Below are 14,776 nucleotides of genomic sequence, written 5' to 3'. Positions count from 1 at the left end.
ACCAATTTCTTACACCATACACAAAAATAAATTCAAAATGGATGAAGGACCTAAATGTGAGACAGGAAACCATCAAAATCCTAGAGGAGAATACAGGCAGAAAACTCTTTGACCTCGGCTATAGCAACTTCTTACTAGACATGTTGCTGGAGGCAAGGGAAACAAAAGCAAAAATGAACTATTGGGGCTTCATCAAGATAAAAAGCTTCTGCACAGTGAAGGAAACAATCAACAAAACTAAAAGGCAGCCTACGGAATGGGAGAAGATATTTGCAAACGACATCAGATAAAGGGTTAGTATCCAAAATCTATAAACAGCTTACCAAACTCAACACCCAAAGAACAAATAATTCAATCAAGAAATGGGCAGAAGACATGAACAGACATTTTTCCAAAGAAGACATCCAGATGGCTAACAGACACATGAGAAAATGCTCAACATCACTCACCATCAGGGAAATACAAATCAAAACCACAATGAGATACCACCTCACACCTGTCAGAATGGCTAAAATTAACACAAGAAACAACAGGTGTTGGTGAGGCTGTGGAAAAGGAGAACCTTCTTGCATTGTTGGTGGGAATGCAAACTGGTACAGCCACTCTGGAGAATAGTATGGAGATTGCTCAAAAAGTTAAAACTAGAACTACCCTATGATGCAGCAATTGCAGTACTAGGTATTTACCCAAAGGATATGAAAATACAGATTTGAAGGGGTACATGCACCCCAATGTTTATAGCAGCATTATCAACAATAACCAAACTATGGAGAGAGCCCAACTGTCCATTGACTAATGAATGGATAAAGAAAATGTGGTATATATACAATGGAATGTTACTCAGCCATCAAAAAGAATGAAATCTCACCATTTGCAATGATGTGGATAGAGCTAGAGTATATTATGCTAAGTGAGATAAGTCCGAGAAAGACAAATACCATATGACCTCAATCATGTGGAATTTAAGAAAGAAAACAGATGAACATATGAGAAGGGGAGACAGAAAAAAGGGAGAGAGGGAAATAGACCATAAGAGACTCTTAATGATAGAAAACAGAGGGTTTTCTATCTATGGAGGGAGGTGAGGGGGGATGAGATAGATGGATGAAGAGGTTTAAGGAGGTCACTTTTTGTGATGAGCACTGGGTGTTATATGTAAGTGATGAATCACTGAATTCTACTCCAGAAACCAGTATTGCACTGTATGTTAACTAATTTAACATTAAATTTAAATTTAAAAAAATTATAATACTGAATAATGAACAAAGAAAGTTGCAAAAGTATAGGTACAGTATGATACCAATTATGAAAATTTTATAAACACTTCTTTATATTGTTTGAGTGTGTGTATGTTAGTATATATATATTTTTAAAGCATAAGAACATAGATGTAAAAGATGTAATTTCAAAATAGAACATTCTCTGGAGAGAGGAAGAAGAATAAAGTTATATCTACTTTATTACTTTTTTTGGAACAAAGTTCTGAAACAAATATGGCAAAATACTGATTAAATGGTAGGTATCATAATCTGCAAATTTTAAAGATTTTATTAACTTACTTTGAGAGGGGAGAGGGGGCAAAGGGAGAGGCAGAGAACTTCAAACAGGCACTGCACCCGGCACAGAGTCTGTCTGGGGCTCCATCCCACAACCCTGAGATCATGACCCCAGCTGAAACCAAGAGTCAGATGCTTAACCAACTGAGCCACCCAGGCACCCGGAAGAATTTAACTTTTTAAAAATGAGAAATAGGGGCACCTGGGTGGCTCAGTCAGTTAAGTGTCTGCCTTCAGCTCAGGTGATGATCCCAGGGTCTTGGGATTGGGCCCCATGTCGGGCTCCCTGCTCAGCGGGAGAGTCTGCTTCTCCCTCTCCTCATTGCTTGTGCTCTTTCTCCCTATCTCTGTCACTATCTGTCTCTCTCCAATAAATAAAATCTTAAAAAAAAAGAGAGAGAGAAATAAATGTACATTCCTGTGGTTTAAAAAAAAACAAAAACAAGAACCTGCCCTCTGCCTAGCACAGAGTTAGCAATTTGGAATAAATTTTAAAATTAGACACCCTGAATTTGAATTTTGGCTTTACCGACACTTAGCTGGCAGGACCACCCCAAATGGCTGCACTAACACCAGCAGGCATCCACATAGTCTAGCATGTGACTGACACCTTTTGGAGTTGTTATACAACTCCAAAAGTTCATCCTGACTGTGAGAGTTTGGACAACTTTCTCAACTTGCTTGAGCCTCAGTTTTCTCACCTAAGTGAAAATATCAATGCAGGGGCGCCTGGGTGGCTCAGTCGGTTAAGCGTCTGCTTTCGGCTCAGGTCATGATCCCGGGGTCCTGGGATCGAGCCCCACATTGGGCTCCCTGCTCAGCGGGGATCCTGCTTCTCCCTCTACCTCTGCCTGCCACTCTACTTGTGCTATCTCTCTATCTCTCTGTCAAATAAATAAATTTTTAAAATCTTAAAAAAAAAAGAAAATATCAATACATATGCCCTAGATATTGTCAACTTCAATAAGATAACATATGTAAAGTATTTAACATAATGCCTACCACAGAACAAAGGCTTAATAACAGCTGATTGCATTTGTATGTAGGATTATTCCTATTTTTGTAATTTATATTCTAAAATGAACCAAAATTAAACATAACACTGATGCCGTAGCAGCAATTCATCTGTTATGAAAATTTAAGAGGATGTACTACCTAAGTTGAACTTTACAGCTAATTAGCGTCCACCTATTGTTTTAACAAGTTTTTTCTTACCATAATCTTTCTAAATGTACGGTGGATTCTACCCTTTCCAACCTTCTTAAATAGAGCAAACAACATGTACCTTTTTTTTTTTTTTTAAGATTTTATTTATTTATTTGAGAGAGAGAGAGAATGAGGGATAACACAAGCAGGGGGAGCAGCAGAGGGAGAGGGAGAAGCAGGCTTCTCGCTGAGCAGGGAGCCGGATGCGGGGCTTGATCCCAGGATCCTGGGATCATGACCTGAGCTGAAGGCAGATGCTTAACCCACTGAGCCACCCAGGCGCCCCTAACATGTACCTTTTTATGATGATTCAAGATCACCATCCCATCACTTTTTGTACTGTGTAGATGTAGTAATGACTTAAGTTTCAAACAGCAGTTCACACTGGGTGAAATAGGTACTTATCCCAGGAGATACTTTTAGAACTTCCTCTCTTGAGAGAGGCCCTGATATATGCTTAATTTCTGATTTTATTTTTTATAAAAATGAATTAAAGTATGTATGAAAACACGGTCTCTGTATCAGCCTAACTTAGATTGCCTTTTATACAATAATTTTCGGAATTAAAGAACAAAGTAACCATCTCGGAGTGCCTGGGTGGCTCAGTCATTAAGCATCTGCCTTCGGCTCAGGTCATGATCCCAGGGTCCTGGGATCGAGCCCCACGTTGGGCTCCCTGCTCCGTGGGAAGCCTGCTTCTCCCTCTCCCGTCCCCCTGCTTGTGTTCCCTCTCTCGCTGTGTCTCTCTCTGTCAAATAAATAAATAAAATCTTTAAAAAAAAAAAAAAAGCACAAAGTAGCCATCTCCTGAATTGTCTTATCCTCCACAATGGCTATTCCTGCAAACTGACAGATGATACTACTGAATTATACTTACAAACATAGACTGTGTGGTCAGACAAATGTGAGTTCTGATTCCAGCTCTGCCATTTCTTAGTTGCGTGATTTCTGTCAAATTATTTGAACTCTCTATGAAATTTGCATAATAAGAACCCCTACCCTACCTTACCAGGATTGTCTGGATTAAATGAAAATATAGATTTAAAGTGTTTATTATCATAATCCCTACATAGTATACTTAATAAATGTTAGCTATGTATTTTAACATCTCTTTAAACTGGAAGGCATTTTACAGGCAACAGCATTTTATAATTATAACTGGCAGCATTTTTCTCCAAATTATACATAAAATTGTGGTGCATCTTAATAGTGGTACATTTTATAGTCCGTGGCATCTTAGATTCAGAGAAGGATGGTAGTACATGCTCAGTTAATATTCATTAAGTAAAATTGTTACCAAGGACATTTAACTTCTCAAGAATTACTCAAAATGTATTATATTGCTAATGCAATAGACCATACAAGTATCTTTTTAACAGCTTTTCTCTGTATTTCTATCTCTGTAGCATTAATCTTGTAAATGGACGTATAAAAGAATGGTATTTTTTTACATGAAAAAAGAATAACCTGCTGCATATAAAACCCTAAGCAATGATTTTTCTGTTTTCTATATATCTGATATACTTTAAATTGTACTTTTAATGTTAAAATTACCTTGAAAATTGTGGATAGTGTTGTCCCCTTTCATTGTGATATTTCTTCTATAATACCGTATATATATTTTTTAAAGCTCCCTAATCTGTAATTTAAATTGCTAAGGTAACATCACAAAGGAGGAAGATGATAATGTTACTGGCACTGTCGTTCTTTCCCGGATCAAGCTCTACAGTTCCTAAGTGGTGAAGCCTGTTCCACAAATTATCTTTTGCTAAATTAATTTTCCACTGAAAGAACTAATTAAATGCATGAATCCTCTGAAATCTTTGGACACTGAAATTGTCCATTCAGCAAATATTTTATTTTTCAAGCTTATTTCAAGAGAAGTTAATATGATGTTCATTTGTTTAACCTACAGACACTTGGTTCACCTGCAAAGGTCATGATAGAAGCTGGCAAATGGTCCATTAGCCTTGTCAGGGAATTTATTGTGCTCAGAAATAAACTCTCCAGGGGAAAAAAAAAATCACAAACACACAAAAACATAAATGTTGTCATGTAGGTTTTTTGCCTGGAATTTTCATCTCCCACAGTAGCCACTTTTGATAATAAATGAATGTTGTGATGACTGTTGGGGAGAAGCAGGCATATTTACTCTTCTGAAAGCTGCTAATGATTCTTTTTCTTTTTTTTAAATTTATTTATTTATTTAAGTTTATTTATTTTTTTAGTAATCTCCACACCCAACTTGGGGTTTGAACTCACCACCCCGAGATCAAGAGTCACACGCTCCACCAACCAAGCCAGCCAGGCGCCCCCCTTTTATTTTAAAAAATAGCAGTACACGGGACGCCTGGGTGGCTCAGTCGGTTAAGCGTCTGCCTTCGGCTCAGGTCATGATCCCAGGGTCCTGGGATCGAGTCCCGCATCGGGCTCCCTGCTCCGCGGGGAGCCTGCTTCTCCCTCTGCCTCTGTCTCTCTCTCTGTCTCTCATGAATAAATAAATAAAATCTTAAAAAAAAAAAGATAGCAGTACAGTCTACCATAAAATGCACAGGGTTGTATAAGAGGCACTGAGACCTACTGAAAAGAACACATTTCTTGGATTCTTACAAGATGGGTTGAAGTCCCATTTTAGCCTCTTACCATGTGACTTAGTTTCATTATTTAGGCTAGCTGAAACTCAGTTTCTTCAGTTGGGAAGTAACGCTTGGAATAATAACCCTCTTCTTGCCGAGCTAGTCTCAGAATCCTGAATGACATGTAGCACATGGTAAGTGCCTGACCTGTGTAGTAGGAATTCAGTACATGGTACTAATTATTGTTATCGCTGATTATTATGGTTTTCAGCCACATTTGTTCATAAGAAATCTGTTGCCACAAAAACTTGGTCATTGTCTTTAAAGATTTTATTTATTTATTTATTAGAGAGAGACAGAGAGAGAGCATGAGAGGGGGGAGGGTCAGGAGGGTCAGAGGGAGAAGCAGACCCCCCGCCGAGCAGGGAGCCCGATGTGGGACTCGATCCAGGGACTCCAGGATCATGACCTGAGCCGAAGGCAGTCGCTTAACCAACTGAGCCACCCAGGCGCCCGGTCATTGTCTTTAAATAGAAATCATTATTTTTTTTCGTTTTAGTTAATCCAGCTTTTTTATGCTCCCATCCTTTTCCTTTCTTTTGAGAAAATCTCAATTACATATCACAAAGGAGACTTCAAAAGCACCCCTACTTCCTATTTTGCTGCTTCTGTGGAAGATTGTATGCAGACTATTGTATTCTACAGTAAGCGTTGACAAACTTTCTGTAAAGGACCAGATAATAAGTGTTTTGGGCTTTGCAGGCTTTGCAGCTCTAACATTCTCGTTATAACTACTCAACTCTGCTGTTGTAGCATGAAAACAGCCATAGACAATATGTTAATAAATAAGTGTGGCTGTAATTCAATAAAACTTTACAAAAGCAGACTTCTAGGTGAATTTGGCCCACAGGCCATAGTTTCCCAACCCTTACTCTGTGGTATGCTGGCTTAGCAATGAGTGCTGTCCCCATGGCTCAGAGGATTTATGTAGCTGAGGCCATCTGAAAGTAATATTTAGCAAATGCTTCTCAGACCATAGAGCCGTGTGCCGTTTAGAACACCTTTAGTCACGTGCTTCTCTACTACAGCTATTCTACCATCGTGTGGCTGGTTGTCGTCTTGTTCACAGCAGAGTGTTGGCTACTTAGAGCCTCACCATTCCTGCTTCAAATCTGAGCTACTGCCCTTCTTGTCACTACTAAATTGGATTTTGCTGTTGCTTTTTGTTCCTTCATCCTTTTTCCAAATTTCTGTTCTCTTCTTTCTCTAGTCCCCCTTCCTGGCTGTTTCTCCTCTGCAATTCAGTGTTCTTCTGAGCAGCTTGAATTTTATACCTTTTGCCAATAAGTGTGAGAGGCTTCCTATCCTTCTGGCAGGGAATGAAGCCATAACATAGAATCTGATGTAAGCCCCAAGACTTAGTCACTCCTCAGTCATTTTTGTAACTTCTTCCTCCACTGGATTCTTTGTTTGTTGACAGAGTTTCTTCTTTGCCTTAATTTGCCTTACCTTCATTTATTTATTTTATAGTTATTTTTAGACCACCAAAGATATATATCAGGTGTATGCTCAGCAGTGGGAATGCAAAGATGAACATAATAGGCATTGTCTTTGCCCTCATGAAGTTTAGCAAAGAGGACACACGTTATGTAAAGAATCACACAAATAATTATGTTGCAATAGGTAGTAGAAAGGAAAAACATAATTTGCAGTGACAACATCTAATAGGACCTAGCCTGAGAAGTCAGAGAAGGCTTCCCTAAGGAAATGCTTAAAAGCACATAATAAGCCTTAAATAAATATTCGTGAAATGAATGCAAAAATGCAATTATATTTAAGGGGAAACCTGAAAGGTTGGCAAGAATTAACCAGATAAAGTTTAGAGAATGAAAGTGAGAGGGGAGTCCAGACAGAGGAAGCAGTATGTGTGAAAGGCTCTGAAGTTGGTTCTCTCAGTGAAGCAAACGATGACTTGAGAAGAGGGGGGAAGCATTGCTTCTCAGAATGAAATGCTAGAGGTCACCAGGGTTGTGTTAATGAAGGCAAATAGGCTATGTTTAAGGATCTGGACTTTGTCCTAAGAATGATGAGAAACCACTGGTGGTGACACGATGGGTTCCTAGTTCCACACGGCTTCAAATACTTGAAGTTGTCAGAAGGCCAAGCTCTAGAAACTCTCCAGAGTGTTCCTCCTGCAAAATAAAAATAAACAAATAAATATACCTGAACCTAAACCTGAACTCTTCTACCTTTGAAACAGATATAAGTCACTACAACTTTCAAATTTCCACTTGTCGACAGTCCATGCCCCTATGATACTGGTAGCTATTTCATGAGTATATAGTATTCTATTAAAGGCTAATAAAAAGTATTTATAGATTGGTAGACTGTACATTTTAAAAGTATCAGAGAACACTTAGTCAAGACTATAAGAGGCCCCTCCAAAGCATCCTGGATGAATAGCCATAGTTGTCTTCTGCTGGGATACTGCCAGCGACTTAAATTTCACTACTCTTAAAATTGTTCATTCCAAGTTTGGCGGGGGGGGGGGGGGGGGGGGGGGTTTGTTTTCTTGTTTTCTCACCCTGGCTTTTCACAAGTCATCCTTCTGCAAGTGAAAATGTCTTTTGTGTTACTTCTGTCCTTAGTTCTTATTTCTTAGAATTGCATAGAATAAGCCAAATTCACCATTTTTAAAGTGCTTAAAAACCAAGATGCTTGATAAAACCTGAGAATTAGATTATGAATTACAAGGTGGGACTGTGTAAAGAATGCATTAGGATAAGCATGGTAGAATGAGATAGTGATTTATCTTCTAGGGCATAATAACTAGTAAATAATATAAAATCAACTGCACTCAGAACTAGAACCTTGTTTCTTTCCTTTGGTCAACAAATCGTGCACTTACTATGTGAATAACATTCTATATTGCTTGAGGAATAAAAGCATTAAGAGTACTAGGGTTGTAAGATCTTACTCGCAGAGCTAATGATTTCTTTTGAGAGAAAAGATTGTTTGTTTATGTGAGTGCAGTAGGAGAGCACATGCCAAATAAGCAGTACTAAACTAGAGCTATAGAAGTTCCAAAAAAGAGACCATGATGGGCTGAGATGGAATAAATTTATTAAGAAATACCTAACTTCGGGCGCCTGGGTGGCTCAGTTGGTTAAACGACTGCCTTCGGCTCAGGTCATGATCCTGGAGTCCCGGGATCGAGTCCCGCATCGGGCTCCCTGCTCAGCAGGGAGTCTGCTTCTCCCTCTGACCCTCCTCCCTCTCATGCTCTCTCTATCTCATTCTCTCTGTCTCAAATAAAAAATAAAAAATAAAAAAATACCTAACTTCACTGAGTTTCTCTTTAAAAGGGGTTGGACCAACCCTTGATTATGATTTATTCCCCCCCCCTTCTCCCATTTCCCTTCCACCACCACCTGTATCATTTATTTGGCCTGGATGAGCCTTCAGACAGTGTTTATTGAGTTGAATTACTTTATCTCCCTTGCTATGTTAGTCATGTTGAAGATGTTCCGTTCTATAATAATTTTTCTCATTCTATTTTTCTGTGCCTTATGGATTGTTTTCAATGAATACATATGTTTACATTAAAACACATACATATAAAGATGTTCATACCTATTGTGGGAACACAAGCAAAGACCAGCATTTGAAGATAGGTGAAAAAAATTTTTTTCTTTGAGTCTTTTGAAATGGTTGTTAGGAGCTTTGCCAGGGTACATTAAGATGACCAGCATCCTCTTCTGAATGGCTATCCTGGGCTGACCTTAGAGATTAAAATAAGTGGATTATGTGGCACGATGACAGTAACGAGCCATTGATTTAGCAGCAAAGCTTTGCTCACAGATCCTTACTTCTTTGTCTGCCTGATTTATTTCAAGAACTGCTTTATCGTGTTTCTTTTCCTTCAGCGGAACGGAAGCCCCCCCTTTTCAACATGAATGCAATGAGTGCCTTATACCATATTGCCCAGAATGACTCCCCAACGCTACAATCTAATGAATGGTAAGACTCTGCTCTCATTTTAAGTCTCTAAGGGAATCACCATATGTATTTGGCACTTTAATTCAATCACATTTTAAATATCTGACCTAGAAACCATACATTCCTTCATTGTATGTTATAGTAAGTGACAGTGGTAGTTTATAGGCATGAACTGGCTATGCACACACACACACACACACATTTTTATTTCTGCCCTCACTGTCACTTGTACTGTGTCCTTAATGTGTGTGTAGGAACTGAAATTCTACAGGGAACATGCCCTGCTATCTTCCTAATAAGTCTCATCTCTTAAATCCTGACAGTCTTGTATTGATCATCTCAGCTCTTATCACTTCTTGGCAGAGATAAAGTACCTTCTCTGATGTCATTATTTTTCCAGTTGTCATTTCTTTTATTATATGTATATTTAAGAATGTTGACACTGAACATACATTATCTATTCAGAAGACGTATTGTTCCTTATAGAAAATTGTAACATTTTGATAACTGTTTGGGCCACAAGAGTTACAGAAGAAGGGCAATTTTAAACAAGAGTGGACAAAATGGAATTCTCAAGAGAAGGAAGTTTTTCCATCCAGAAACCATATTCCTAAGTTCTCTTCCCTTATGCTTCAAATTTTACTACCTGGTTATAGGTGGGGGTGATGGAGAAGTTACCAAATAGCAGTGAAGAATATAGGCTTGAGACTTAGGAGAGTTGTTATCTTTGGAAGGAAAAATGTGTATAAAACTATTGTATATATAAATAATAATTTTAATTTTCTGACATAAACTATGATTTGATCTTGCCTATTTGTTAAGATATGTTTGTGTTGACTAACTTGAAACTCCACATTCATTATCCAAATATTAATTTTTAGATACTATAAACTTGAAAATGGTCCACTTCTCCTAATATTCCATATGTTTTATTAAAAATCTCTTAAAGTATAAAACTTTCCCTTGAATGAGAATTATTTTAAACACGCAGTGTATTCCACAGACCCTGATTTTATTTTCTTTTCATGTATTTGCACATATAGGACAGACTCCTTTCGGAGATTTGTTGATTACTGCTTGCAGAAAATACCTCAGGAAAGGCCAACGTCAGCGGAGCTATTACGGGTAATTTTTCAAATTTATATTTGAGTAGGGGGATTTAAAGTCATGTTGTAGTGGAATATAGTAAATCATCTCTGTGGCAGCTCATCATGACAAACTGGATTGGAACGTGCTGCCTTCTCATTTATCCAGAGATAATAGCTAGGCATAGAAACAGCAAGATTATCACAATGGATGGTGCTATATATTCCATGTGGACAGTTTTTTCCCCAGCTTTTCCATCTTCTCTTTTTTCCCCTCCCTCTTTCTGCCTATGACAACAAGTAATTCTCTTTGCTCTGGTCATCATTGTGATTTCCTATGACTAATATCAGCATGAACTTCAATACAGTGCTTTCAGGACAGTCTGCCAATGTTTCACATGCCAACTCAGGGATTTTTGGTTAGGTTGTTGCCAAATCATCAGGCAGTGAAGATGTACAATAAGTGTACAAAGCATACATTTGCATCACATTACATCATACATGTTGGTGACAAGAGTATCACGTTAACTCCATTCATTTGATTTAAACATCGCATTTTGGGGCATCTCGTCATGTAACATTTATTATAAACTTTATATGTAGATTCCATCAATATCAGTGAAGTGTGTGGAGACTTTTACAACATAAATATCTTTTATTTGGCACAAACTAGTCCAGATTTATTTAACCTCTTTATGTATGTATATTTTTCAACTCTTTTTTGTTGGTTGGTTGGTTGGTTTTAAGAAAAACTCAGAAAGATTATATTGCCTAAATTTGAAAGCTTAAGACTGTCAGCTGCCTTTATAATTGAAGAGCACCTTGTCTAGGTCACAAATTCTTGATTTACATTTTCTTTTTCTGAGAACTCTGTAAACATTATTCTATTTTCTGGCTTTAAGTGTTCCTGAAGATGTAGGTCTGAAGCCAGTGAGTTTTTCCACATTAAATTAAGTTTTTTCTTCTTGTAAATAGTAGCCCACAGAAATATGGTGACCAAAGCAACAAGGCAAAGGACTCTGTCTAATTCCCTTTGGTGTAGGGCCATCCTGTGTTCTAGACATGAACTCTACTCTGTATGCCTCATTGATAGCTCCACATTTCTGTAGGGAAAAACGACAACCAGAACAAAGCACCAGATAACCTAAGATAAAGTAGTATCTTTATTACTTTGAAGTAAGTGAAAAAAATTTTTAAATGGTGGTGAGGAGTAGAAAGCACTCCCATAAAGGGAAAGAGATAATTTGGGGCTATATTAAAATTAAGGGGGGAAAGCACCTCAGAGAAGAAGATAATACAAGGATTCAAAGATGAATTTTAGGGTACAGACACTAAAGGGATATAAAAAGCAAGCAGGCAGAGGTAAGAAAAGAAATGGAAGAGAAAAATTAAAACACAAAATCATAAGCAACAAACTAATGTAATAAACCAACCCATGTAGGGTATTTCCAGTGATAGAAAGTTGTAAGGAAATAAAGCAAAGTTAAATGCAAGAGGAAAAATTATAAAGGTGATCATAATGAAGGTGACTCATGTGGAAGACAGGAGATCTAATATACACCAACCTGTTATTCCTGAAGAAGAAAGCAAAACGCATCTAGCAGAAGATATTTAAAGTGTACCTGAAGAAAAGTTTATTGGAAATAAATGTTTAGATCTTTATTTGACTTGATTTAGTCTTAATTTGATTTGGTGGGCCAAATCACATGAGCCCACCCTTTACTCAGCAAATATTTACTGATTGTCTATTGCATACCAAGCACTGTTCCAAGCACTAAACACACAAGTAAATATATGATATCAGTTCATAGTAAATTCTTTTTTTTTTTTTTTAAGATTTTATTTATTTATTTGACAGAGAGCGAGAGAGCACAAGCAGGGGAAGCGGCAGAGGGGGAGGGAGAAGCAGGCTCCCCACTGAGCAGGGAGCCTGATGTGGGGCTCGATCCCAGGACCCTGGGATCATGACCTGAGCTGAAGGCAGACACTTCACTGACTGAGCCACCCAGGCGCCTCCATAGTAAATTCTTTGTGGGAAGATAAAGCAGGGACAGGGATGAAGAGTGATGGTGCCTGGCATTCCCTTTTTCTTTCTTTCTTTCTTTCTTTTTTTTTTAAAGTAAACTCTACCCCCAACGTGGGGCTCAAACTCACAATCCTGAGATCAAGAGTTGCACATTCTCCCACCAAAGCCAGCTGGGCACCCCAGGAGCTGGTATTTTAGATGAGTTAGAGAAGGCCTTTCTAGGAAGATAACTTTTAAGCAGAGCCCTGAAGACAGACACCATGGAACTGATCTTCAGTAACCTGATGAAGTTCCTGAACTCCAAGGATAAAGAAAGATTCCTACAAATAGGCTGAAAAAAAAAAAAAAAAGTATTTTGGGGTGGATCTTTGACCCAGCTGAGGTGCTTTTTAGTTATAAAGGCAGCTGACATTTTCAACCTCACAATTAGTTGATTTTTTTTTTCTAATAGCTTTTTAAAAAATTGCTCAATAGCAAAATCCAGTCAATCTAGTAATAAAACAAGACAGAAAAAGAGTGAGGGAGAGAAGGAAGAAAGAATGAATTAGGAACTGAAGAAACTGTTAAAAGGACTGGTAGCAAACACCAAATTTAAATTGACCCCAAAAATTTTTATGTATTTCTTTTGCTTGGTTAAAGAGACTACATTCTTCATGTTGAATAGGTAATACAAATTTCAAAAGACAGAGTATGAAAAGTAAATCTCCTTCCTATTCTAGGACCCTCTCTAGAGTTAGCAACCACTGTCAACAATTTTGTGCATGTTTTTCTAGAGATATTCTATGCATATGGAAGTAAATATACCGATTTATTTTTGCACCAATGGGGGCAAACTGTAAACACTATTCTACCTTGATTATGTGTTTGCCTGTTTTACTTCATAGTATGTTTGGCGTATTTTTTATGTTACTACATGCAGAGCTACCTCATTCTTATAAATGGATCCGTAACATTTTCAGAATGACTGTACTTGTTTTAACCAACCTCTTTATGGTGTTTGTAGTCTTTTGCTATTACAAACTACTGCAGTCATTTTCTATGTGTTGGTTTATACCTGTATATGGATATCGAAAGAATAAAATCCTGCAAGTGAAATTGCTAATCAGAGGGAATATAGATTTTAAATTTAAACAGATACTGACAAAAATCCTCCTCCAAAAACGTTGCACCAATTTATAGTCCCACTAACAAAGTATGAGGACCAACACTTTTTGAACTTGGCTCTCAGCTCAGTGGAAAACTTACAGTATTTCTTGTTACGAGCTAAGTTGAGCATCTTTCATAGGTTGAAAAGCTCTTGGTTTCCTCTTTTGTATACTTTTTGTGATCTTTGCCCATTTGTCTGATTGTTAGGTTTTTTTTCCTTATTATTTTGTAGTAGATCTTGCAAATATTTTTTTCCCTATTTCTCTTTCGATGTTCTTTATGCTGGGCTTCTTTTGAGAGGTCATGCAAAATTTGTTATAAAGAAGTCAACTTGTTTCCTCCCAGTTGGCTATTTTGTTCCCAAATATTTTTAGGTAATTCATCTTTTCTTCACATTTTCTTCCTGACGTTTTAAAATGTCACCTTCACATTGAATCCATTTAAATACAGAGCCAAGGTAAAATCATTTATATGGTTAATGAGCAGAACGTAAGCGCTATAAACATTGACAATGTAAAAATACTAATGTAACTAGAAAAACCTAAGGGTAGGAAAGAAAGATAAGTGTACTGATTTTCCTGTTTTTCAGAGTAGATGGTCAATAATATCCTTAAGTTGAAATGCATAGATTAAAAAAAAGGTAACTCCGATCTCCTTCATTTTTTTCTTTTCTTTTCTTTTCTTTTTTTTTTTTTTGGTTAACTTTAGAGAGTCTTTTCAGAACTGGTAAGTCTTGGTGAAGAAATTATAACTGAAGTTAAGCTTTACTTCATTGTCTTCTAATTCTGCTACATTTAAGCATACCTTAATTTAATAGACTTTCTTAAAGTTAGCATGTATAATCTTTCCATGTAAAATTATTTCTAGATATCTATTATCCTGAGAGAGAATGTCTGAAATGATGTTCTTTAATTTAGTAATATTTATTTCTGGATGGTGGAACTTGGGATGATTTACTTTCTTTTATGCATTTTTCTGTATTATTTAAATGTTTCAAGGAAATATACTTTCAAGAACAGTAAAACCATTATTTTAAAAGGATCTGGGGACCTTTTAGCTGTAGGGGTTTCGAGAATAATGGGCTTTGGAGAACAGGGAAGAAATGGGATTGCAGGCAGAAAGAACATAAGCAAAGGCATGTAGGTGTGAAACACATGGCATGAGTCAAGAACTATCTAGAAT

The 14,776-nt window shown here is 37.4% G+C and overlaps 1 protein-coding gene across 4 annotated transcripts in view; it reads left to right on the top strand.

Moving 5' to 3' along the window:
• The window catches only part of TAOK3 (TAO kinase 3), a 192,069-nt gene that overhangs the window by 116,530 nt on the left and 60,763 nt on the right, over nt 1-14,776 (top strand). For all 4 annotated transcript variants that reach the window (XR_008507082.2, XR_010407425.1, XR_010407424.1 and 1 more), the window contains exons 10-11: nt 9,265-9,358; nt 10,381-10,462. Coding sequence is in view for 1 of the 4 variants with exons in the window: in XM_045887540.3 (XP_045743496.1) it covers nt 9,265-9,358; nt 10,381-10,462 (176 nt within the window). In the remaining 3 variants the exon portion in view is untranslated. The remainder of the gene's footprint in view (nt 1-9,264; nt 9,359-10,380; nt 10,463-14,776) is intronic.

Source organism: Mirounga angustirostris, unplaced genomic scaffold, assembly GCF_029215605.1.
Source record: "Mirounga angustirostris isolate CCGP_5_RB_7025 unplaced genomic scaffold, mMirAng1.0.hap1 SCAF_14, whole genome shotgun sequence".
NCBI classification, from domain to species: Eukaryota; Metazoa; Chordata; class Mammalia; order Carnivora; family Phocidae; genus Mirounga; species Mirounga angustirostris.
Note: the sequence above shows the minus strand (reverse complement) of the source record. Positions and strands in the feature narration are given on the sequence as shown.